This window comes from Lonchura striata, chromosome 12 (genome assembly GCF_046129695.1).
Source record: "Lonchura striata isolate bLonStr1 chromosome 12, bLonStr1.mat, whole genome shotgun sequence".
NCBI lineage: Eukaryota > Metazoa > Chordata > Aves > Passeriformes > Estrildidae > Lonchura > Lonchura striata.
Window position 1 is genome coordinate 24,188,724 of NC_134614.1, and position 26,605 is coordinate 24,215,328.

General features: G+C 40.1%; 1 protein-coding gene across 1 annotated transcript in view; it reads right to left on the bottom strand.

Annotated features, from left to right (window-relative positions):
* FGD5 (FYVE, RhoGEF and PH domain containing 5) overlaps nucleotides 1–26,605 on the bottom strand; it is a 79,608-nt gene that overhangs the window by 25,830 nt on the left and 27,173 nt on the right. The window contains exons 3-10 of the mRNA XM_021542532.3: nucleotides 25,002–25,131; nucleotides 22,237–22,295; nucleotides 22,096–22,126; nucleotides 9,171–9,322; nucleotides 7,212–7,368; nucleotides 6,702–6,789; nucleotides 3,783–3,833; nucleotides 2,197–2,255 (exon numbers count right to left, since the gene is read on the bottom strand). Coding sequence (XP_021398207.2) covers nucleotides 2,197–2,255; nucleotides 3,783–3,833; nucleotides 6,702–6,789; nucleotides 7,212–7,368; nucleotides 9,171–9,322; nucleotides 22,096–22,126; nucleotides 22,237–22,295; nucleotides 25,002–25,131 — 727 coding nt within the window. The remainder of the gene's footprint in view (nucleotides 1–2,196; nucleotides 2,256–3,782; nucleotides 3,834–6,701; nucleotides 6,790–7,211; nucleotides 7,369–9,170; nucleotides 9,323–22,095; nucleotides 22,127–22,236; nucleotides 22,296–25,001; nucleotides 25,132–26,605) is intronic.

Here is a 26,605-nt window from a genome sequence, read left to right on the forward strand (position 1 = left end):
AATGTGGACAGCTAAGGGGAGGTGGTGGGGGGGGGGCATAGTTTCCTGTCAGTTCCCCAAAATTCTGAGTTTATATAGCTTTCTTCATTGATCTTAAAACTATCATCATTCTTCTTTCAAAGAGCCTTCACAATCCTACAATTAAGGATTAAAAGCAAAGCTCCACCCAGACAGTACTGCAGAAGTGGGTGTCAGAAATACTGCTGTGGCCATTTTAGCAGTGAACTGCATTTTATCATGATGTCTATGCAGCAGGAACACCTCTCCAAGGAATCTACCAGCTGTCAATAGCAACAGTGATTTATAGCTCTTAGCATCTCAGGGCCTCTAATAAATTGTAGATTTTCAGAGAGCAGTACAAACCCTGTTTAGTTCATCTCCTGGAATTATAGATAGATATAATACTCTATGTGGTGATGGTTTGTGCCTTGTACTTCTGTTTGTACATCTGTAAATTGAAAGTAATATTTTCCTGCATGGTTAAAAACGCTGTGGAGATAGTTACTGTTATAATTTGCTGGAAAATCCTGGGTTAAGTTCCCAGGAAAAACTGCTAGGGTCTTATTATCATAAAACAACAGAGAAAGCTAATAATGGGTCACTGATATTCTGTAGAAAATGTAGATCCTAATTCAGTGCTCCTATGAGCCTCATTCAGTACTCCTATGAGATTTTTGGAGTGTCATTTGATGAGCTGGTATGTGGGAATAGAAATCTTCCTCTTTCCAGGTATATGCCAAGCCTAAATTATTTCTTAGAAATGCAGCCAGGTACTTGACAATTTATTAATGCTCTAAAATAAGCATTGTTAAGTTTCTTCTTTAATTAGAGTAATTATTTGCTTTTATGTTTTCTTTTTTTTTTTTTTTTTTTTTTTAAGAGAGAAAGAAAAATAGTGCTGGTTGTGGATTTTTGTCTGGGATTTTAATTCAGGAGGATAATCTCTGATTTAGCAGAAAATTGAACTTTGTTTCTCATGAGCCTGAGCTTTCATAAAACCCCGCACATTCACACAAAAGGGAAAGAAGAAAATTTTGTTTCATCTCTTCCACACCAAAGTTTTGAAGAAGAGTAGATGTGCTCTGATGATATGAGAAAAAAAAAGTGTAAAAATCTATTTGGAATTTGTGATGAAATTATTCCAAAACACACATTATTAATAGCAATTATTATACAGTCTGTGACATGTGTAAGACTCAGATGATACAATGATGTTCTTCAAATTGAAGCATGGATTAATAGAGAGAAAATTATTTCATGGCAATGCAACACAAATTTGATTTTGGTCACTTACATATACTTCTAACTTCAGAAAAGTATTTATATAAATATCCCATATATCTGAGTGAAATCTAAGGAAGCAGAGGTGCCAGGAACACGTGACCTTGATCTGTTAGGAACTGACCTCTTTGAGTTCTGAACCTCTAAGACAGATATCCCTAAAGCTCTGAGATTTTTCTGGAAGGTTTTCATGAGATCTCAGGTTTTTGATTAAATATTTACTTTGGTACAAAGACTGCTTTAATAATGGGAAAATATTATTAGAAATTCTTTGCCTGAGGAGACGGAAAATCAGAATGAAACCAGTTGAAAACTGCTTAGTAAGTCTGTAGTTTCAGAGTCTATTTTACAGAGGGCTCAGATTACATTTCTTTCTATGATAAAACTCTAGGCTTGTTAGACATCTTCCAGGCAACCTACATCCGTTCTTTCATCTTCATAACTGATTAGTGTGTTCTTCCCTAACAATTCATGTGCACTCATTTGTTCAGCCTTAAAAGCCTACCTGAAAACAAGCTCTTACTAAGAAGATTGATATTTCACTCCTTTCCTTCATCTGCATCATCTTAATATGATGTTTTCTCTTTGTCTCTTGAATTTCATGTTCGGATGCCTGAATGATTATTTACAACCCTCTCACTGCTCAGAAAATTAAATAATAAAGAAGTGAGTTGAAACCCAAGAGAGAAAAAAGCCCCCTCTGTGCTATTGGCTATCATGTCTTACATCTTTCAAAGCTGCACTAAAAGGCACAGACCAACTTCACATCTGCAGTACTGTAAACCAGATCTGCATAAGCCCTTGAGTCTCACCTTGGCGGAGGCTTCAGCATCTAGCAGATATATGTATTCACTTGAACAGATGTGCAAAAAACACACTACTGATCAGGGGAGCATGCATCATGGTAGAACTCACCGCCTGGAGCATGCTGTCATTGGCTTGGTCCGTGATTTCAGAAACAATGAATAAGGCAGCTGAGGGATGAAGGAAAACAAACACCATACATCACACAAAAGAGTAGAAAAATAACTCAAATCCCTTCTATTTGCAAGGGCATCCTTTGGCTTCTTTGTCACTTTCATAATGCAACAGCCTAGCAACTCTGACATGGCACATGGTCATGTCTCCCCTTCCTCCCTTTATTATTCTCTTTGCGAAACTGCATCATGCCTGTGCTGACCCAGAGAGCTTATGAGGTCCCTTTTAAGCACCAAGGATGGCACCAGATCTTTTTTCTAATATTTTCTAATTGCAGATTTTTGTCAATGTCTTGTTACATAGAGAGATGAATGTAACCCAACTTTAGCCACCAAATAGCATGGCAGTGTAAACTGTACCTCTTACTCCTGAGAGAGAGGACATATCATCCCTTTCTGACAGAAATGTGTATGAAGTGGTGACACAAATTAACTCCTGGATTCTCCACTGGCAAGTAACCTGGGCTATGACATGTTTGCTGGCACTGAAAGGAGTGGCATAACATAGCTCAGGTCCCTGTTTCACATCCCTTCCCCTGTGGTATAGGGCTTTCTATCAATTTCTGGCCCATAACTTGGGAGCATGCTGGCTAGGAATGGCACAAGCATCTCCTAACCAAAATGAGATAGGCAACTGTGGTCAGAGGGCTTGAGTGTCTGCCTTGCTACTGTTTACATTACTGCTATGGTTGTAGTTCTACCATCAGTGACTAGGGTCCTAAATCTTGCATGAGTCTCTGCTCTTGGGCAGAATAAACTGACTTTCAGTCAACCACTGACTTTATTGCTATGAGTTGGTTTGAATTTATAATTGGTATAAGAAGGGTGAATTGATTTCATTAATACAATGTTAATGCTGCTTACTCCAGCCTGGAAAAAACTCCCACACAGACATCACAACTAAATCTTGCTTTGATTTCAGTGGGAGTAAGAGACTTCTGCTTTATCTATTTCATGTGTTTTAAAGGATGGTGTTAGCAGTGGATTTGTTCCTGATTTTGCAGAACTGCTTTTTATGCAATGTCTTTCAACTTTATGTAGCCTTAAGGAATCTAGACTACAGATATGCATTTCAAATCTCCTTGGTTTCTTCCAAGTTCACAGAGCACAGCAGGCATACCATAGGTAATGGTACACAATCAGGCAGGGGAAGCCATCCGAAATGATTTTATAATGACCAGGCAAAATATTTACAAAGCCAAAGAGGACTAGGATTTCCTCAATGACTGGGGCAAAACTACAGTGTCTGCAGGATGCCTGTATAGATGTTTTCTTCTTCTGTAAGTTCCATCACACCAAAACTATAGGAAGCCCATATGTTTAAATTAAAAATAAAACTATATGATTCTTGACCTAAATAATTTGTCTAAATTAGTAATCAGTTCTTACAGATTTTACATCTAACCTATTAATGCAAAATCTTGAAAACAATCATCTTATATATACTACCCGTATAGTAATCTTGCACTTCTTTAGAAGCAATGTTATCAAAACAGAAGTTTTCTTCTACCAATTTTATTTTACCTTGTGTGGCTTCATACTCTGTAGAATCAGGACAAAGATTATTCAAGTAATCTGTAGTAAATGATCAAACAAACACAGACATCCAACAATCAAAATTCAGATCAACATAATTTGTAGTGTTGTTAGCTAAAACATTAAATCCTAATCACAAAATCAGACACTGGTTGGGTTTGGAAAGGACATTAAATATCATCTTGTTCTAATCCCTCTGCCATGAGCAGAAACATCTTCCAGCAGACCAGGTTGCCCCTAGCCCCACCCAACCTGGACTTTGAATGCTTCCACGAATGCAGCATCCACAGTAATATCCCACAGCACTCTATTCCCAAATCATTAAGTGCATATATAGCCTTTTTCCAAAGCAAAATTCACCTTTGATAGCATTTTACTTGGAGAATCAAGGCAAAAGAATTGATACAGATTTGGGCTCACATAACTTGGGAGGTATGAATAAACTGTGTCAAAAATGTTTCTCAGTCAAGAGAACTGCTGAGTAGCACCACTTTACAAATAACTCTTATTCTAATGAATTCTGATTTCTCATCTGAATGAATGCTGTTGGCTATATTTGCAGTTAGGCTAAATGAATCATATGCTTTTTATGGGCACAGGAAGGAGACACTAGTTCTGTACAAGCAGGGTTCAAATCTTTACTACCAAACTCAATCATAATCTGAAAATAGACTCTGTAAGAGAGATAAAATAGTGCTTAGTGTGACAAACCTTTAACCAGTGTTTTTTTGGACTACTTTTCTTGGACCATCTGCTTATCCTGTGTCTGGGTCTTTATGCTTTTAAAGACTGTAGTATGTAAGTGCTACAATTTAATAACCCTAGCCTGGAAATACTTCATTCTTACCTTGCTGATTAGTCCAGACTCTTAAATTCTGCATCAAAGAACTACACCTCTGTGCTGAGAATGGTGCTGGGCATGGATGTCTGTTCCCTTGAATGTCTTATCCATACACATTTCTTTTTCTAGTGCTGTGGCTTCCCTGGCATCCTGAACTTCACCTGGCTTTTACCTGCTTTCTAGAAAGCCTCTGCCTGCACTCAGGCAGGCAGGAAGGGGTTAGGTTTAGGCAATATTTAATGTTCCTTTTCACCACTGCAAGCTCTGTCCTCAGCTATGGACTGAGTGGACAAATCCTTTCGGTTGTGGTGCCATAAGTGGTAATCAATATCCTCATAAATACCCTTCCTTATCTGGTAGAATCAGCCAGTTATCACACAGGTATACCTGAGAATCTAAAGGACCGCATTATTCCAGACTCATTCCATCCTAGCAGTCAAAGAGGGGTTTGGTTTCTTGAGGTGAAGAACTAAAGTAATAAACTTATTTTCTGTAGTGTCTTAATCCAGTAGACTTCATCTCAGTATACACAAAAGCTTTCATATTCCCAGTTAGTGTCAGTACATGGGACAAGGAGGAGCTCAAATTGTTTCAAGCATAGATGGAATCCAATCACTGGAGCTTCACTGAAGCTCTTCCAGCTGTCTCACAAAATACCATGCTGCATATTTGCAATTTATCTTGTGGACCACAGAAATGGGAAAACAGAGAATTGAAGGGCTATTTCTGAGAGGTATATGCCAATTCCTTTCACATAAATGCAATATTTGTGTGCATGCATCATAAAAACTATGGATCACAAGAGACTGCTAAGTACTGCAAGCTGCAGGTCTGGGAAGTTGCCCTTAATGTAGACACACCAAGAGAGGGAAGAAAGTCCAACAGAAAGTAGGTCCTACTATTGGAATCCAGTGTTCATTTGTATTGCTTGTACTGAAAAAACAAACCCAGCTGTGAACAATGAGTTGCATCCTTGATCAAAGTGTCTGGAGCAAGATGAAATTGCCAGTAATCTGTGCTGTTAATAAAGTTTTCATATGGTCACTTTGTTCTGCTGCTTTTATAGAAACTCCTTCTAGTATGCTGTGCCCTTCATCAGCTGTATGGGCAGGATTTATGGCTTCCTTTTTACTGTCCCATGAATAACTAATCTTGTGTCCTTGTCCACCCACACATATGCATACTTCCAAAATATTTCTCCATCTTTATGTCTATGCATCCTTGCTCTTTTTTGTTCTGACTAAATTACATGACAACACTAAGTTTCATTGTTACATTTCACGATTTCCTTCCCTAGCCAGTTCTAAACTTCGCAATTCTTTCTAGGGGCCACATTCTGCTTCAGAAAGCCTACTCTCCTCACAGGCTCAGACTTACTAGATTTGGGATGGCTTGCAGAGAAGGAACATAAACCTCCTTGGAGAGACTCAGGTAGTAGTTATACATATGGTCCTGAATGTAAAGGGAAGGAATAACTATAAATGTAAAATTTGTAAGTGTACTGTAAAATGTAAATTTATATCTCTGCCTGCTATAATTCAGTAAAATTGGACTGGTTTTTTGACTAATCACTAGCTTTTGGTGTACTGTGCGTAGAACTTACGGTGCAGTACTGGGTACAACTGCTTTGTTGATAAGAAGATGGCACCTGCCACTCTCATAGAGGATGAAGTTCAGAGTCTCCTTGATGAGGTCACCTGTCTTCTGCTGTCTCTGATAACTACCCTCGACATAATAAAATAAAAAATCATACCTATTTGTTGCTAGTCAGGCTGAACTCTGCCTCTCCTAATTCACAGAAGGAAAAAGCCAAGAAGGAATGGCTAAAAGCACCTGACTATGCTTTTTTATGGCCTTTCAACATGGCTATCCTGTAGAAGTGCCTGCCTCTTCCCAGGCTGCCTGAGACTTCCTGAATTCTGAACAAAGCATATTGAAGTTCCCAGGAAATCCCGTACTGCTTTAGCCCTATTTTAGCTGTTACGGCATCAATATGTAGCACAGTGGAGGCACAGAACATCAGGGCAGTGTTTCTATTGGATTCTTTTGAGAGTGATTTTACTGACCTGTGAGTATCACACGATACTGGAAGACACGGTGTACCACTTTCAGAAGCTGGTGTTTCACACTGTAAGGGCTGTCACTTGAGCTCTGCTGTCCTCAGCGGAAGGGAGGAAACACAGACGTCAAGGGGAATGTGAGCTCAGCAGCAAATTGTCATCTTAGTTTTAATCCTAGTTATTAACTCTAATTCAAAGAGCTTGATAAGTTAATAAGTGACTGAGAAACCACTCCAATAATATACTCAGCAAAATATACTCACGGATCTGTAGATTCACCAACACAAATTCTGTATGCACAAACGGGAGTGTGTGGGCAACAGAGACAGAAACAAACACAGCACGCAAAAGTGAATTTCTCACTTCAGTTTTAGCACCAGGGCTGTGAAAAAAGACTATTCTTCCATTCCACCCTATGTGTGAACACTGGTGAAGTTCCAGAAAAAAATAAATCCTTGAGTAATCCCCATGGCAAAGCCATGCATTAGTGCACGTAAAAAACCATGTAAGCCTTACCTCAAACTCCTGAATCATGGTCGCCAGTTGGGAATATTTAAGGCACATTTCATCTAGCAAAGCCAAATTCCTGTCAAATTGCATAATGTATGCTGTGTGGTGATTCAGCCTTGATTTTCTGGAGAGAAAAACATCAGCAACTTTCTGGTGTTCATCCCTAAGTCCACAGAAAGAAAAGAAGCAGCAAATAAACAAATAAATAATAAAAAGTAAAGAAGTAGAGCCATACTTCTTGTTTATTGTATTAGGCCCACAGTGGCTCTATACACTGTGCACTAGGCTGAACAGCAGGAAGGGAGTGCTTCAGGACAGACGGACAACACTACAGGCTGCTGTAGCATGGGCATCATAGGGGCTGGTCCTTTGTCTGTGCCTCTGCCATAGCAGCATGTGAAGCTCCTTTCAGGACATGGCTCTTGCTCTGTAGCAACTACACTGCTCTTGTGAATAGACCTGCCAATTGCTGCAGTGCTTTGAGCACTGTTTGTGAGGGAGAATATAACATTTGTTGTAATATCAGATCTTCAGCTCTCCTTCACTGCCTGATTCTCAGCACTGCCTCACTGTCATCTGTCTCAGTATTCAGATCCACAGTGTTGAAATATTTATAAAGCATGTACAAGGAGAGGGCAGAACAAAATCTGAGTTCACAAAAGAGGAATCATACTTAAAAGAGGAACGTGAGCTCCTGGGGATGTCCAGAGCAACAGAGCATCTGGGGGAGTGCAGGCACAGGGAAGAGCTTACTGGAAGCTTCAAGTGTGGTAATGACCTGGGAACCTATTTGAATGCAGGTGTATAGCATGTATGTATTATCTGTTGTGCTGGCAGCATTTGCAATACAGTCCTCTTTTATCCCCAGTGCCACACAGTAGTTCTGGACAGAGCTCTTAGGGTATTTATGGTTGCATTCCTTTTGTCTAAGGGAACTGGCAGCATGCTGTTAGAGTAGGTTCTGGCTTCTTTAGACATTTTAGATTCCAGAAATCACTATTTTAAATGTATAAATGATAAATCATTGGTGATACTTTTTAAGTCTTTCAACAGTCCCTTGATGGGCACAAACCAAAACACAATTCCCTTTAGGCTCTCCTTTCCTTGTTGTATGCTTTTATTGGGAAGAGCAGGGCTGCAAGGAGACCTGTGCCCTACATTAGGATTGTTACTGAAAAATTCTACTTGTTTAACTGACTTCCTTAATTGCTCAGTGTCTGTGCAGAAATAGGATCATCCACTCTCAGTGAACAATGCCTCCTGGAGTTTGGCAAGTTAGAGTTGTGGGGCTTCATGGTCCATCATTCAATAGAACTTGTCAGCCTGGCTTAAGTCAGGGGTCTCCTCAGAGGAACAATTTTGGAGCACTGTCTGTCCTATTCATAGTCTTATTCTCTCATGTCCTATTCGTGGTTTTATTCTCTTTTCCCTGTAAGGATGTTTGATGGAGTCCCATTAAAAGGCTGTCAGAGTCCATTTGGCTTGAAAGCCTAGGGTAGTGGATCCCTGCCTTGTGCTGGGAGCAAGGGGGTGTCCCTTAACTGAGACCTACACAGCTGCTATGTAGATTTCTGTAAGCAGATGATCTTTAGGATCCATTCTGATGTAAGCTGTTCCTGCTTTCCACAGCATGAGTCTGTGACCTTCAGGCCACGGGTGTGAAGCCACTTGGTGATGACTGAGAAGTGGCAGGGAATAATGCATATGAAGCTGGCTGTTCTCACACTGACTGATGGGGCCATTTCAAAGTCATGGGCTATTCACTGCACACACATTTCAGTATTTGATTTCTTAACCTGACAGCCTCTACATTTACTTCCTTCCTGTCTGTATGCAAAATTTGCCATAGTAGTTCAGATTCTACTCTTTTCATTTCTCCTTGGATGGTCAAGGGAACACAAATTAATTCACCAACCTGCTGTGGAGGGTATGTAAGGCCATCAAACTATGCCATTTTGTACTTGCCATTTATGGACTCTCTCTTCCAGTTCTTCCAGGATGTCTTGGTGTAAGTCATAAATTTCAGGGAGTTCACTTAAACCTTGCTTGAGTTTAACTTCCTCTTGTTCATTTTCATCATCATCTCCAAGGACTTTCAAGATACCTTCATAGAAATCCTGTGAACAACAGTATTGAAATGAGGCAAACAGACTTTAAATATATTTTCTGAAATTATTATTACAATTTCTTGATTCCTAAACTATGCTTTCTACGAATTAAAAGATATGCTATCAACAGCAATAGTGATTAGTACGGCAAGGAGATCATAGAATATGTTTTCTTTCATCCATTAGTTAATACACTGTTTCAGCTGAATTCCACAATGCTATCAATCTAAAATGGAACATTTCACCAGATCAAGCCATAAGACCCTTATGTATATAATGATTTGGTATCTTTTTATTTACCTTGCCTTTCCTCCTGCTTCCCTGGGTGTGATTTTTCTCATTTTTACAGTGTTTCTTAACCCAAAATGTAATTTTTAAAAATGAAGGGTGAGATTCTCACCTCATTGGATCCAACATCTTGACATGAAAAACATGAACAACTATATGTCTTGTGCTAGAAATTGCACTAGCTACACTTCTGATGTTAAAATTTAAGGTATGGAACAAATAATTTCCCCTACGAAACCTGAGTTATTTCTTCCTCATCTTAGAAATGGTTTTGTCATGAAATGGTTTATAAATTATGTAGGCATAGGGGTAATTTCCTCTATATTAAAATATAGCCCACTGTAGTACATAATAGGGCACCTATTTCAGAGGGCATAACAAAATACTTTCCCAGATTTGAGTTGCCAAGAAATGAAATTCTGTTGCCTGAACTTTTAGGGACAATCTTATGAACTTCCCTGGCCCATACTGGGATTTATCATGGCATTTCTTATGATTCTGGCTTCTGTCTATTTAATTTTTTTTTAAAGTAGATAGAGTTATTAAGGAGGACTCTAAAAAGAACAGACTTCCATAAAACTTGAAAATGTCCAGGTATGAGCAACTCATCAGAGTATGCTTCACTGTGCATCTATACTTTACATTGGGTTGCCCACTTTGGACCGATGAAATCAAGGTTGCTGTATTGATTTCAGCATGGTGAGATCTGATTGGTATGACTTTGATCCTGCTGAAAGGTTCTGCTCTTACAGAATAGGAGAGAGTCTAGTCAAAGAACTAGAACTCAACAGAACAAACAGTCTAGTCAAAGAACAAAGAACTCAACTTCAAAACTCCTCCTTCACAGATAGGAACTGACTCCAGGCAAGATCAGGTTTTAGTTTCCTCAGATTAATTCCTGGCCTGTCTGTTGTTACTGTCAACTGCAATGTCCACACTGGCTCTCTATGAACTGGGGTGGCTGGATTGTCTAATGGATAATAGCCAAGAGTCACAGATAGAAAATGTTGGGGGTTTTAGCAACTATAACAGCTGAAACATTTGTTTTCTGAAAAGCCACTAGAACAAAGTAAAAAAAAGATAATGATGACAGTTTTCTTTTTGATTAACTAGATCCTGGATAAAACAATATAATAAAGATTTCTGAAAAACTACTACTATGTTTCCTAATTATCTGGGTCTAATTTCTGCAACATGTCCTGCCCCAGTACCATAAATAATCCCAACGTTGTGCTATTAAATTTCCAATTTTTTTCTGATGTGAGTTAGCCTATCAAAGTTCATGTTTCAGCCAGTGTATAATCCAGAAGTCTTTCAAGCAACTAAACCAATCCACCTCTCTTCTGGATGCTTTTACTAACTCAAAGGAATCTGCAACCTTTCAAAGCCCTCAGTCATCATAATTAATCCAGACCAGGGAAAAGGAAAGAATCTAAAGGGTTCTCTCAGCTTATTGTACCTAGACAAATGAATAGTTTGTAGTTCAATAGTGATGTGCTTAAGTAATCTATTACATTACAGAGATGTAATATTTTCCAAATTAACATCAAACAGCTCTGTATCTGTCCACTTTACACCACAACAAGCAACAGGACTAACACTCCTTTCCCACAGTGTCTCAGTAGATTTAATTAGTTATTAATTGTCTGTCCCCTTGATTATAATGAATTCTCAGACAAATAATTAAATTCCAGTTGCCTGGATAACCAGCTTTCTAATGATTAACAAAAACCCTGGAGCATAACAGTAATCACTATAAACGTCCATTAAAAATAATTATGTCAGTGTTGAAAATGCTGAGTGTCAGTGAGGCTATTAATCAAATGCAAAGTGCTTTTCTAGTCTCAGTAACTGTAATTAGTCATGGCACCTGAAGGTCTCCAAGTCTCTCACAAAAGCCCGATGTCTAAGTACAGGAGGTACTAAACACTGAGTCCATACAATTCTCTGACGGATCAAAACTTTCTTAAAACAGCTTCATGAACAGAAGTTGTTCAGTTCAGGGCTCTGGTGTGATAGCTACAAAGCTCAATCTAATCCAGGGTTTGATAAGCCTATAGATCTCACACCAGTCTTATGCCTGTACCTGCATGTGCATGGGAAAGCATAATCCAAGCTGCCTGGGTGACACAGAAGGTTAGCAACTCGGCTATAGAAATACATTTCTGAAACAGAAACCTTTTCATTACATTTTGAGCATCCATAAATAAGCATTTTATAGCCATCAAATAGCCATATCCTTAACATCCCTGATATAAACCCTACAAATAATGAAGTGAAATGAAGAGGATCAAACCCTACAGTCACAAAGGTTGTTGGTTTGGAGTTTTTTCCTTCTTTTGTTTGTGAACATCACTAATACACACAAGTTATGTATTTTCCCTCCAGAGATGCCTCTGAAGAATTCTGTTCTCTGCTGTAAACAGAGACTGAAACCTGAAGTTTGTTATAAGAGTATGAGACCAGGAGGAATGCAGGGTTTCAACAAAATTTTATGGCTTATGCAGAGCTCTGCCTAACTGGCACACAATTAGCTCTTGGAAGAGACTCTGACTCCCTCTTTGAGGTGATGAGCCTCCCCACAGGATGCTGGGATATGAGATGCTTTACTGATGCTGGGAGTGCTGGCTGATACTAACAGGAAACAGGGTGTGAGGTTTTGGGTGAAAAACTAATAGTTACATGGCTCCAGGCTACAGAAAGGTAGTCCAATTTACCTAGGATCAGCAACCTTGATAATTTTGTAGCAGGCATTTGTTTCTCGGTACTCTTTCAAAGAAGTCAGCAATGCCAGCAACCACAGGGTTTTGGGAGAACACTTATCAAGAAAGTTCTGTACAGGATTCAACATCTGTATGAAATGTGATATTCTAATAAAAGAGAAAGAGGTGTAGTTAATGGGACAAGAGTTAATTCTAGGTTTAGCGTCCAGGCTTTTGTGAACAGATGCAGAAACAGTGGGTTTAGAGTTTCTCTCCAACAATGGGGGTGAATGTGCTTTGGAGTCCACCTGCAAATTTCAACTGTAGCAATCCTATATACATGTAAACAGACATTTTGCAAGATGAATACATCCCATGCACGCTGTTATCATTTCTGTGGTTCGGCCCTGCTGCTAGTTAGCCTTTATTAGCTAAATGAGTTAAATGAGAACATTTAACCTTGAATGAGAGCAGGACTCTAATGAAAGAAAGGAAAACCAATCTCTTGTCAGCTAAACGACTTATCAGGCAGGTAGTTTACCCTGAAGAAAAAAAAATGCCTCTCTGTACATATAAGTATATGCTATGTTGGGTGACTCCTTTACTTCAACTTGTACTTGAAAATAACTTGGAGTGCAGTAATTCATTCTGGATTCAGAATGCCTGTTTATTTTTTTTCTGTATATAACAGAACAGGCCAAATTAGATCAGTTTATCCAATGGGGATGAATGAATCCCAATGGAGACTACTACAACCAGTCAGTGTAGCAGTAGTCAGAAAATTATAGGAATGAAGTTATTTTCTACCTGTACTGTAAAAAGCTAATGGTTCTGCCATCTGCAATGGGTTGAAAGCAACTATGACTATTAAAAAGATGAGTACACAAAAGAAGAAAAAGTTAGGATTTTGACTTACAGGTGTAGCTAAACAGATAGCTCTATTTGAAAGAAGACCTTTTAGAATTGTCCAAGAAATGCTGATCAGTTGCTAGATTTGCTTGGGTTTCTTATTTTTCATCTTCTAAAGCACTAGTATAGACAATTCTAATCTAGTCATAATGAAAATCCTAGTCCTTGCATATTGACTACAATGGCAGGAAAACAGAAGGAGAAGGGAGTACACTGTGGGAGGATGGATTGTGAGGGAATAAAGATAGTGCTGAAGGCAATCTTCTCCCTGAGGAGTTGCAGCTGTACTAATTACCGAAGAGTTGGAACAGCCTTGCCTTTAATAGGTCACAGCTGTGTCCAATAAGGATGGGCCAATAGGGATGGGTGTTACAAAAGAGTGGGTTAGCTGGTCAAGAGGAGAGTTGGAGTTAGTTTGCTATGCTGCTGTGAGGAGTAAGGGTTAGGTGATTGTGTTAGGGATATTGAGGGTTAGTATGTGCTGCTAGGGACAGAAAAGGTTAGGTGGTTGTAATAGGGACAGGAAGAAGTCAACTAGCTGTGCAGAAGAAAGAGAAGAGGAGTCAGCATTGTGAGGAGCTGCCCGTGAGAACGCAGAGAGACGGTATGAAAGTTTTACAGTAAGATGACAAACTAACAGTGACAGTCAGTTTCCATCCACCAACTGGTGCCAAGCACTGACACCAACAATTGGTGGCCAGTATGGGGATGGATTCTGATACTATGCTACCATTAATATTGTATTTGCCAATAGTAATTTTTAGTCCTATGGTTTGATAAGCAGTTCCTCTGCAGATTGAGGTTCCTTCTCACTGGTTTGCAGCATAGTGTTTCTAGCATCCGGCCTGCATTTGAGCTAGAAACTGTGATGTTCTAGTAGAAAATGATGATTGTAGAGCAAAGCCATTCTTTATTAGACCAAGAGAAATAGCTGAAACACAGCATTTCTGTGAACAAAAAGTGCACATTGTACTAGAAGGAACACATTGCTAGATTGTGTCTGAATTAGAAAACCTCTGAATGCCTGCAGTCTAAGGATTATGGGTGACCTTGATTCTAGGTCTTGAAAACAAAGTCTCAACTTGCTCTTTATTGCATTGTCTTATTGGGAGGAACAAAAGTTCTACAAAGCAGACTAGAACTGAACTGCTTCCCAGATTTTGAATTAGCTTCATTTGTTGTTAGCAAGGTAAAGAAATCTTAAAAGGGTACAGTGCAATCCTTTCAAGATGTTAATCTTGAAAGTTCTTGCAGTCACCTGCCAGAGAAAAATGATGTAAATTTACACAAAGCAGAGGTCTGACCTCTACTACTGTAATGGCTGAATCAGCTTTTCTGCACATATCTCTAGTCTGTATTAAAGAAAAGGGAATGGTCTGATGGGTGAATAAATTCACCTGTGATATTTCCATAATTTTCAAAATAGATGTGTGAGCTTCTATTAGGGAATAACACTGGGGAAAAAAAAAAAGGGTGTGAGTGTACAGAGCAGATGCATTAGTGGAAGATCTTCACTATTTTTCCACCTTTGTTTTCATGTGGGGATACTGGCACTTCAGCTACAGAAATCATGTCTGCACACAGTGTGTTTTTACCTTGTTCACACCACAACACCCACCTGGCATCCAGACTTTTATGCTTTTCAGTAAAATACATACATACATCAACACATGTGCCTACAAAATAATTTTACACGTGTATCTAGAATTGTAATTGCTTCCCTAGTCAAGCTGGTATTTTAATGGACTGATACTAATGGGAAGCCATCCATATTTGACATTTGTAAGGCAGCTAGGGAGGACAACAGGAAATCTTGTTGCAGCCTGAATTATGTATTGCGTAAAATGGTGCAGGATTTTACAACCACTTTCACTTCTAGAATGAAGGTGGATTTAATAGATTCGGCATATTGCAGAATCCAAAGCTACTTTAGACATCTAGGCATTATACCTGAGGGGAGGGCATACCTGAGGGAAGAGTTCAAAGGGGGAAAAGACACCTCCATATTACAGCTAAGTGCAAACATGAGGTGCTGTACAGTATCTTATGAACGAAGTCTGACTCGTGGAGGTTTTTGGAGGTATCTCCATCACAGTCAGCAGTCCCTCTCTAAATGATGACAGTGACACTCCTGAATTAAGAAGTGGCACATCTCCTGTAGCAGACTGAATGACCCCTGATCAGTATAGAGCAGTGATCTCACATTTCTCACTACTGGACTCAGCAGAATCAAGGCCAGATGAACAGCAGAAAATGCTATCGCAGCAGCCACAATTAGTCTCTTATCCTGCCATACAGGGTACAATCTAGGTCAGGAACCCTGACCTCAGCATACACTCATATGCAGCCAAATAGACACATTCATCCAAAACACTGCAAATGAATTTCAGAACCAGCCGACTGTACAGTATGCACTGAGAACACAGTATGAGTGCAGCTTTTTACCAGGTATTGTCCTGATCCAGATGTGCTGGTGTGGCTTCCTTCTGCTTTTAAGAGATAGACAGATTTATCTGAAAGCAATTTTGGCTCGACATTCCCACTGTGGAAGCTCCCCAGCCAATACATAGTTATTTTCCCACTGCTGATGAACACAACAATGAATAAATAAATGAATGAATAATAAAAACATCAGCCTAGCGTAAGTGAGAGCAGGCTATTCTTTTGTAAAAGTCTGTCCTTAGTCTGTTATAAGAGCTTCAGAGGGCCTAACAGCAAGCTAGCTTTTTGTTTAGCCAGCACATTGCATTCACTGAAACATTTTATTAGGGAAGTAATAGTAATGACTTGATTGGTCCAGCAGAACTTTCAACCTCATCCAAGAAATTCACAGTTGTAAAAAAGACTCAGCAAATCATTCACTGGAAGTGTAAATAATTAGAAAGATGGAATTCTGGTTTTGTTTTGTTGAACATGTAGCAGTGACTCCTAAATTAGGCAGTTATTTTTTGTTCTTGAGACTGTGCCATGCACAAGAATTCTGAAAGTGTAGTTTAATCAATGAGGTTTAATCTGAAGTTAGAGGCTTGAGCACTAAGATTATTTTGTTATTTTTTTGTGTCCTAAGATTTATTTTGCAGTCATGAACACTGGGATGTTCAGTGCAGGGCTGAATTCCAAACTGCACTGAAGGCTGGAGAACCTGCACATATTGATCCTTACCATATTCATAGCTATATCTCCAAATGCTTGGGAAGCTTAAATCTGGGTCTCTTTGTTTCTATCAATTGTGGTCCATTGTTATGAGGAAAATGCAAACCAGGAAACAGGATCAATTTTCTTTTTCAAAGGAGATGTTGGGGCCAATGTCTTTTCAGTGCAGAGCTGTCCTTAATTCAGTAAATACCTTGGAGGGAAGTAATAACTTCAAAGGGGTTTATGCACGCACAAAGATTTTATGTGCAAAAGCCAAAGGCAAAATAAACATGAACATGGTCCACTATCAAAAATGAAAGGCAAAATAAATGTGACAATGATACACTATCAAGGAAAAGCTTGGTCCCACATAGAGTGGGATCCTGAAGCAATCCGAGTCACACTTGGTTTCATTTTTGACATCTTGTAAAACCATTTGAAACAGACCAGCTGAAGGGAAGCAAATTATCTTGGTGTTGTGTGAAATTTTAGGCTGAGAAAGCCACCTGCAGCATTTTGTTCAGAAGCAAGTACTAAGAAAAGGATATGAAGTGCATCCTGCACTGCTGGGGAAGCATAATAGGAGACATAATGATAAAGTTTGAAGATTCAGTGATCCTGAAGGAAATTCAAAGACTAGTTGACTTTGGAAAAACTGTGAGTACTAAGAGGTAATGAACTTGGACTAGAAGGCCCTGCCAGTTCCACCTGCTCAGACCAGAGTGAGCCCTGAACTCACTGCTTCAGAACTGCATTACCTTTGAGCAGGGCAAGTAACAGCTAACCTTTTAGATTATTATCACTAGTACCACACCAACAGATACCAAGTTTGTGAGCTAACACAATGTTTCCAGTCTTTCAGTTCAATAGCAGAGTGGGTGTATGGAAATGCCATCATTTTGGCAATCAGTCAGTTTATTAAAGTCTCCACTGAAAAAGGCCAAACAGAATCTGTTATGCTGAATGATCAGCAGCACTAGCCAAGCCTGGAAATGAGAAGGGAAATTGCTCTTGCTGTAGGCTTAAGAAAAGTCTTTCTTTTCCTTTCTGAAAGCAGCTAGGGTGTGGTTTAGTTCTTTGCCTTTCTTACCAATATGTGGGTTTACATGAGAAGATGAGACTTGATGCTAAGCATTTAGAAACTGCTTTCTCGAGAAAATTGGTGATGGGAAACAGAAATGCACACCTGGGTTGAGAAATGTTGTCAAGGAAGGTCCTGACTGGCCATGAATGGTATGTTGTGCCTTGAGAGCAATTCAGTGACTGTGGGCACTCTTGCTTGCTTCCCAAATCTGCCAGTGGAACTTGTGTCAACAGTAAATGCAGAGGAAAACATGATTTTTTGCTGATGTGACTATTCTTAAAACTATTCAAATATGGAAAAAGGAGTAATTAGATTACTGTAACTTTTAGTGTCATGGCAGTATTGAAAATATTGCTTTGGTTAGGCAATAACCAACATGACCCCTACATTCTAAGGGACTTGCACGTTGTAATATTGGTAATAGTTTCTCTAGATAGTCTGAACAATACACTGGGAAACAGGTGAATATAAAGGTCCAACATTAATTGAGATGGGAGAAGTGACAATTTTCTAGATTGAATGTGTCTGCAATGGAGAAACCTGTAGATTATTTCTGAATGCTACCGCAGTAGATAGGTATCATACAGGCGTCAGCCTATACCAGTAGAGACAGGATATGCCAGAGTGACAGGCAATCAATGAAACTCAAAAACATACCCTCTGAGCCTGTTCCCATAAAGAACTTTGACTTCTTCTAAATCAAGAGTGCCTGAACTAGCAAATGGGAAAACAGGCTGCCTGTTTCTCTCTTCTCCCTCATTTTCTGGCACAGGTTCCAGTCACACATCTTTATTAGTTAGAAAGCCAACTCATACAAACAATTAAATCTTATCTGAGAAACTTGCTTGTTGGATCTGCTGAAGAAATGCCTCCTGTACCCTAAAGGAGTGTACAGGTCAAGACACATAAGAACTTTTCCACTGTATAAGGAAATAATTAATCAAAATTGTGATTTTGCCCTTCTCAAACTTTGTATGGTTGGTGACTGCTCATCTGTTTGATGGTTCCTTCCAGTTCTAACATTGATGAGATTTTATTAAATTTCTAAGCCAGGGAAGTGGGACAGGGAATGTCACAGTGCATGGTTACAGTTATTCTGACATTTCACAACCTGAAAGTGGCTTAACTTTGCCCACCAGTGCATTCATTCAAGGGTTTACTTTAGGCCCATTTCTTACTTTCATTTGACACATTAACTTCTCTTTTTTTCTCTTTTGCTTAATTTCTTTCATAACTTGGGGATATAATGAGAACATGCTAAATATTCACAAGGTCCCTTTACTCCACTGGGATGGGCAGGCAAGGAAATAAATTTTACTAGACAGGGATTTACCAGAGGGAGCAGAAAATGGAAGGTATGGGGAAAGTCCTGAAGCATTTCTTTCCTGAGCCAGTAATAGCACAGGCAAGGCAGCCTGGCAGTAACATGATGCTATAGCAGCCATGAGGGTGTGCAGCCATTTATACTGCAGATAAAGGCACTGAAGTGCATTTCAAGTTTGGATATATATATATATATTTTGAAAAGTTTTCTGGAATTAGTAAGCCACTTTTATCTCCTAGAGGTGGATGGAAAATGCCAGGATGTCATGCGAATGAGAGGCCTCTCCTAGACACCTCAATTAAATGCTTTCCCTCCACTGTACATGTGCTTTTATAGGTCTGCTTTTACATGCTGTTTATAATGTACCAAAGCACAAATGTATTTGGAAATGGAAAACTAAATAGATGAAGATTTTTTTAACTAAGGTGCAGAGTGACCAATACTTTCTGTGCAAGGTAATTTCCTGTATAGATATATCTCTTCTCTGAAACTGGCAGAGCCTTTTCCTTTTCTTTTTCTTGGTGACACTTTAGGAAATAATTAATTTCAATAAGGAGTTCCTTGAGTGTTCTCAATGGTCAGAAGCCCTGTATCCCACAGGTGAAGAAAGCACCCTGACTTCCTCAGGGAACAGCAGATAACACCAGTGCTTTGTCTCACTGGTGTAAAATAATGTGTTTGGTGGTGCAGAAATCAGAGGATAGCCAGGACAGAAGAGGAAAATGGCTAGGCAAATAATTACCAATTTATCAAAGTACTAGCAAATTAATTAGCTAAGCATCTAAGTCCCTTAAAGTGTCTGGTTCTGCTGCTTTGGTAGATTGCTTGAGAGGCACAATGAGCAGGCAGCAATATCATAGAATCACAGAATATGCTGAGTTGCAAGGGACCAATCAGGATTGTCAAGTTCATCTCCTGGCCCCTTATAGGACACTCCAAGAATTCCACACTGCAGCCAAGAGCATTGTCCAAATGCTTCTTAGACTCGGACAGACTTGGTGCTGTGACCACTTCCCTGTGGAGCCTGTTTCAGTACTCAACCACCTTTTGGATGAAAACTCTTTTTCTAGTACCCAACCTAAACCTCTGCTCATTCTGGTCTAGCCATTCTCTTGAGTCATGAGAATGAAGAGATTGGACCTGCCCCTCAAGAGGTTGTTGAAGATCTCAATGAGGTCTGACTTCAGTCTCTCCTTCTCCCGGCTGAACAAACAAAGTGTCTTCAGCTACTCCTCATAAAGCTTCCCCTCCAAACATGTCCCCATCCTCATGGCCCCCTTTGGACACTCCCTAATAGCTTAATATCTTTTTTATAATGTGGGGCCCAAAACTGCCTCCAGGACATAAGGTGAGATCATACCAATGCAGAGCATCCTGGCTGCCAGGGCACAGCTAACACACATCCAACTGACCATTGAGCAGGACCTCCAGGTCCTTTTCCAAAGTGCTGCTCTCCAGCCTCTTGTTCCCCAGCCTATATATACAGCCAAGGTTGCCTTGGCACAGAATCTGGCACTTGTCCTTGTCAAACTTCATATGGTTGATGATGGCCTATCTATCTAATTTGTTGTGGCCTGTCTGCAAGACCTTTTCTGCCCTTGAGGGAATTGACAGCTCCTCCCAATTCAGTGACATTGCCACACTTAGTATCCTTTGAATTCTAACCTCAATATTTTTGTCCCCATCAGAGTTCCTGTTCCACTGCTAGTGTTTGGGGTGTCCTCCAAGGACAACCTGGGGTTACTTTTTCCCTTCTCAGAAAATTTATTTTCAAGCAGTAGTGGAAATAGCAGCAGTATGCTTTGTGCGGTGGCTATTATTCCTTACTATCTTTCAGCTACTGACTGCAAGGCTGTGTACCAGTCTCCAGGGAAGCAGAGAAAGATCTGTTAAAGGGACACAGAGTATTCCAGGACAAAGCTACCAGTCAGTTTATGCCATGCAAGAATTCTCTATCAGGCACTAAAAGTGATTATTTCTGGATGTTCTTTCACACGTTTCTGACACCAGAATCTGTATTTCCCCTATGGTAATCAGCTGTGTGTCTTTGCTAACCCAAAATGTTTTGGTATTCCATACCTATCTGAGACCAAAGTTATTAGTCTCATTAAAACCCACCCCATGGCACAGCCAAAAGCAGAATCAGAGGGTGCCCATCTTTTTCAAGTTAAGGGTGTCCAAGCAGAGCTCTCTTGGCTCTTGCTCTTTTTCCTTTTGTTCTTGCAAGACAAAATAGCTAAGGCAGTGCAGGTAGAGGCTGCATTTCAAAATCAAAAGCTTTCAGAGTGTATTTTGCAACATCTGCCTGCAGTGCAAGGGCAGCACTGGTTGGGGTTGAGCCACTGTTCTTTGTGTTTTTGAGAGTTTGTTTTCTCCCTAGCCCCCATCAGACCAGGGACCCAAGAGAGCAGCACGGCACCAGTGGCCTGAGGCTGCAGTGCTGATGCTGGTTGGATGCTGCCAGCCTAGGGACAGGCAGAGAGGCTGGCACTGCAGATTCACTGCAGATTCAGAGTTCCCAAGCTTCAGATGCCTGAGCGTGCCACCACCTTTGTCAATAGAGCTGCTGCTGCTGGAGAGATGAGAGTGGGGAGGGCTGCTGCCATCTTTGTCTCCCCACATGCAGTTGTCTGTGGAGGGCACCGTCTTGGTGGTTTGTCTGACATATTCCCTTTGTCTCCGACACGCTCTGGGCTGCGGAGGGTGCTGTCTTTGGGAGAGGGGTTACTCTGCCCTTTGGAGTCTGTTTCTGGAAGTTTGTAACTAGTGAAGATTACTGTTATTTTTTGCCTGTGGCTGTTTCTTTTTAATAGACTGCTATTTTCCCATTTATATCTACTCCTGTTCCTTTTTCCTTATTGGTGGAAAGGGATTTGTTAAATCAATGGGGAGGCAACTCAGAGTATCCACCACTTGAATTGTCTTAAACCAAAACACTGTGACACAGTGGTGGATACCCAGAACACGCTGGCTATTACCAATACTGCATTATTAGAAAAGAAGAAGCTTAAATGCAAGCAGAGTGAGTCCCTTGAAACCAAATCCCCATGCTTCATAGCTCTATTCCCATCTGTCTCACTCTGAAGGGAGAGTGTCTGCCCCTGTTTATCACCATCTCCTTCTCTGCACTAGGCTTGTTATGCATCTTGCAGCAATCTCAAGAAGCCCCAACTCTTGGCCAGCGCTTTTCCCTCTAGATGACAAATAATAGATTTTGAATGGTTCACAGTGAGCCATTTCTCCTGAAATTCACTTAAATCCCTTCCCGGTTTTTATGTCTTTTAAATTGCAGCTAAATAAAAGGGTATCTAGGTTTCAGTGATTAAAATTATTTACTTACCATACGTAACAACTGGAGCATTTCCACATATCTGAGGAGAGAGACAAACTTTTATTAACTGCCATCAAATGAATACTGAAGGATGGACTGCATAGCTTTAATTTTAGAAGTGCAACAGGTAGACTTGAAAAACAAACTCACACTTTTTCTGAAGACATTAGTTCCTGGGCAATGAGGTAAGCTCTGGACTGGCCTTCTTTCTGTCAACAGAAGAAGTCAGAGGCAATTAAGAAATTTCTTGTTCCACAAAGTAAAGCAGTGTTAGAGAGCACTTCAAGCTGACATATTTCTATAGTAAAAATAGTGACCAGATTTTGATTCTTTGTTGTTCGGTGTCTGGCATCCTGGACTTTCCAGGCCGTTTTTCCCAATTCAAATACTAGTAATACAGTACAATATAATAGTTCCTAATACAGATGGCAAGTTTGAAAAATGTCTTGTTATTGAAGGAGGAGTGAAATGTTCTGTGGATTTTTACGGGTCCAAAATTTGTCAAAGAAGCAGAAAGTGCCTAACTTTGAACAGGCTAGTCTCATAGCTGTTGAGGATATACCACTTGGAAAGGGAAGTTCTTTATCAAAATGGTAATTTTCCAAACTGTTCTTACTGCTGTCAGTGAGACCTGTGGAAGCAAATGGGGCAAACGGCTTTATTGCATACTAAAAAAAGTGTCTAAACTAAATGGCCATAAATATCTCCAGATATTCAGTACAGTACTTCACCAGACAACATTATTTGAAATCTTGGAGGCATCCATTTAACTGGTAGGCATCTTGGAAGACAGATAACTGTGAAAGAAGCAAATTGTATGGCTCTGAGCTGCAAGTGGCTAATAGTATTTTGCTCCTAATTCATGATTCATCCTTATGGTAAGAGATGGCCAAAGCATAGAAATATGTACTGAAGAGAATGTACTGAGAAAAGTTTGACTTTTTCAGCAGTAACAAAGTAAGGAGCTAAAACAGTGGTCTAGTAGTTGCAAAGAAATGCAGCCCTCAGTGACCTAAAGTGGACTCAGGAGAACTGAGTGCAGTATCAAGTCTTTGTGATGACATTGCTTGCCAGACCAAGTATGCTGGTAAGAAGATTCAGTGAAGCAAAAAGTCAAGGGCCCCTACATGGCTGCCATGGCCTCCATTTGCTAAGCAAAGGCTTGGAGCAAGGCCCAGAGGGCAGCTTCTGAAGAGGGAGCTGGGACAGAGCTATACCACAGGACTAGGAACATGACTGGCTGCAGGGAGTAAAGATTTCTAAAATGCTGGCAGCTTTGCAGTCTTATAATAATCGCTTGGACTTTGTTTCAGAGAGTGAATAGTTGAGGGACCTCCACCCACTGTATCCCCTGCTCCCAGAAATCTGTATACAGACACTGTTGTGTATCTCAGAGTTAATTTCCTATTTAAACAAACAGCAATTAAATAAAACCAAGACAGACAATACATAGAGACACCCTCAGACTTGCTCTGGATAGGCCATGTGACACTGAAGTCCCTGAATTTTGCCTATGACATAGTAACCATAAAGATTGATGGCACTTTGGTGACAGTGCCAGTCACTCCCCTCTAAACGTAGTGCCAGCTCTCAGTTGTGCTGACCCAGCTGTTTGTATGACCTTGATCAGAACCAGACTGGTCTCCTTAAGAAACTGAACAAAAGAGATCCAGCTTATAAAAAATGTGGGGCTGGGGGCAAAGCTGCCTCCATGGGGCTAGGATGGAGTTGTTTGGCCTAAGAGCAGCACAAGTAGATCACAACAGTTTTCTAAACCAGAAGGATTGTGCAAGTCACTTCTCTGGACTACTCTTTGGAGTACTCTCTGCATTTCAAAGCAAGGTAATTCGTGAAAACATGGAAACAGAAGCTCCATCACTGTGTGTGCCACTAATTTGCCATGCTAACATGGACAAATTATATCTCGTCATGAGTTTTACTATGTGTGTGTTGCACTTCAGAGACAGCTCAGTGTAGCTGTATTGTAGCTTGATTGTACTCAGACAAGAGTGCTACTCTCACAATCAGAGGCTCATAGCAGTTTTATAAGCTTCGGTATCTCAATGACTTCATAATGCCCCTTTTGTAACTGTTATGCACTATGTAGCAGTTTACAGTAGTGCCAAAGGTAAGTAAACGGAGGCATTGCAAGAGCAATTCACTTTTTCAGGTTAGCTCTGTGAATCAGTGAGAGTGAAGGGAAAGCAGTCCATATCTGTCTTCCAGATCCCATCCTTGAAGAGCTAGATTGCAGCTGTCCTGGAGGATCTGTGTAATTATATAAATCAAAAGTTGTCCCTTGAAAGGCATCTGAAGTAGGTGCTTCCTCAAGGCACACAAATCTGTAGCTCCTAACTCCAGAACATTTCAGCTTTGTGTTTTTGCACATGAGTGCGTATTTTAATATGTTAAAGGTTTGCAGAATAGAATGATTCCTGGAGTCTGGAAACCAGTGAAAATGTGTAAGGAGAAGCAAAGACATTCTTATGTACTGCTGCTTTTGTGTCAGTAGCTGCCCTACTTGTTTTGAGACCTTTGAGACTCTGCTTACTGGTCCCTGTTAGTGTGCAGCGCAGGTCTTCTCTATCTGTGTTTTTTAACTCAGTGTAATTTTAAATTCTCATGATGGCAACTAAAATGCTTTGGAGTGAGACTTGATTCCTGACATCCAAGTCAAGCCTTTCTTGCTCTTTATGTTGGCTCCACTGTCCATCTTCAGACTACATTCTTTGCCTTTGCCATGTGCTGTAGAGGTAAATTATTCCTAGTGCCAGGGAAGTAAAGGACTGATGGCTCTACCATTTCTAAATGAGCACCAGACGAAAAGCAGAGAACTAAGAATCCAGGATCTTCTGCAAATTGCTTTTCCCTCTCCAGATTTCATGCATTAACCATTTTTTAGGGATTTTTTTTACCTTGTTGGTGAGACTGGCATCATCAAGGCTGCTCTCATCATCTTCTGAACTGTTTTGTTCCTCATCTGATGTGACAACTTCCATTGGTGTCACAGAGACTGGGCACACCTTGTAGGGCTCAGTGTAGGCACTGCAGAAAAACAGAACAGACTAGTTCAATGGTGTTATTCCCAGACTCACTGTTACTCAGACATATAGAATCCCTGCAGAACTTGGAAGACAAGATTTATCAAGCAGGGTTGTTTTTTTTTTTTTTTTTTTTTGGCTGCTAGGTTCAAAGGCAACCATTTAGACAAGCAGAAGACTCTGACAGGAGCAATGGGAAGTTATCTGAACTTGTTCAAGCTTCCCCAAGAGATCAGTGTTCTGGCCCAGTTTCGAGTAAAAACGTCATACTTAGTTGGAACTAGAACTGCTTTGCTCCTCCCTGGTCAACCAACCCCTCAAAATAGATTCAGTAAAATCCCACTAACATTTTAAAATGGAAGTTAGATATTGTGACAGTGGGTTTTCTGGGAAAACATCAAAAGGACGAGAAAAGTATAATGGTAATACCAATGTCATCAATTAAACTACAAGACATTCAGATTCTAGAATCCTTGGATTGTCTCAAGGGGGCATGAATTCAGCTCCAGAAACCCAGAGAAAGCTGTGCAGAAACAGCCCAGTGCAATACAGGCCTATGGCTTCACAGCATTTTATTAAAAAAAACCCAAACTATTTTCACTTAAAATTGCCAGTGATCCCAAAATCTCCACAAAGCATGACTAAAGCTGATCTGTATATGCCTAGCTCCAAATTCCAGTTGCTGGATCTTGTTAAACCTTTGCTGAACTGGTGACGAGTCTTTCACATTTTGTTACTGTGTACTCACAAGCTGTATTCAAGTTGTCCCTTAATTTTGACTTTTATATGAAATCAGCGAAGATTTTGGTGTCTTAGTATGTCATGCCACTTATGATTTTATAATTCTAAAATATCTGAACTTCATCCAATTATGCATTAGCATTATTCAATTTACCAATCATTTTAGCATCAGCTTTTGCTGCCATCCAGTTTTGATACTGCTCTTGGTACTGCGACACAAGTCTTTATTCTGGCACTGGCAAAAGATGGATACCAAGCTGTGTGTATCAGCTGTAATACCCATCTATTCCTACCTGACTTTACTGAGTTTTTACATTCAAGGATCAGATTTGGTTTTTTGACCACAGTGTGATTCTGGGAGCTTATATACCACAGTGGCCCCAAGCTTTTTACCTTTCCAGGGCAAGGTTCCTATGTTCAGCCAAGAGGACAAGTCTTCTGTCCTGAGAAACAAAATCTGACATCTCCATGTTTACTAGTAGACATGTTGGCCAGCCAGGTCAGTCTGTAATGTGGGCCTGGATTACTCAGTTTATATTAATTCTGTACTTCTCATTTCCTCTGAAACACCAATGTCCTTTCACATCTCTGCTTCATCCCTTTATTTTTCTTTAATCTACTTGGAGATCCCAGATGTGAACAAACCCAAGGCCAATACTAGAGTAACAGAAGGCTGAGCAAAGATGAGCTAATGTGAGAGGACAATGATGAGACTCCCAAGGGCACTGACTAGATTC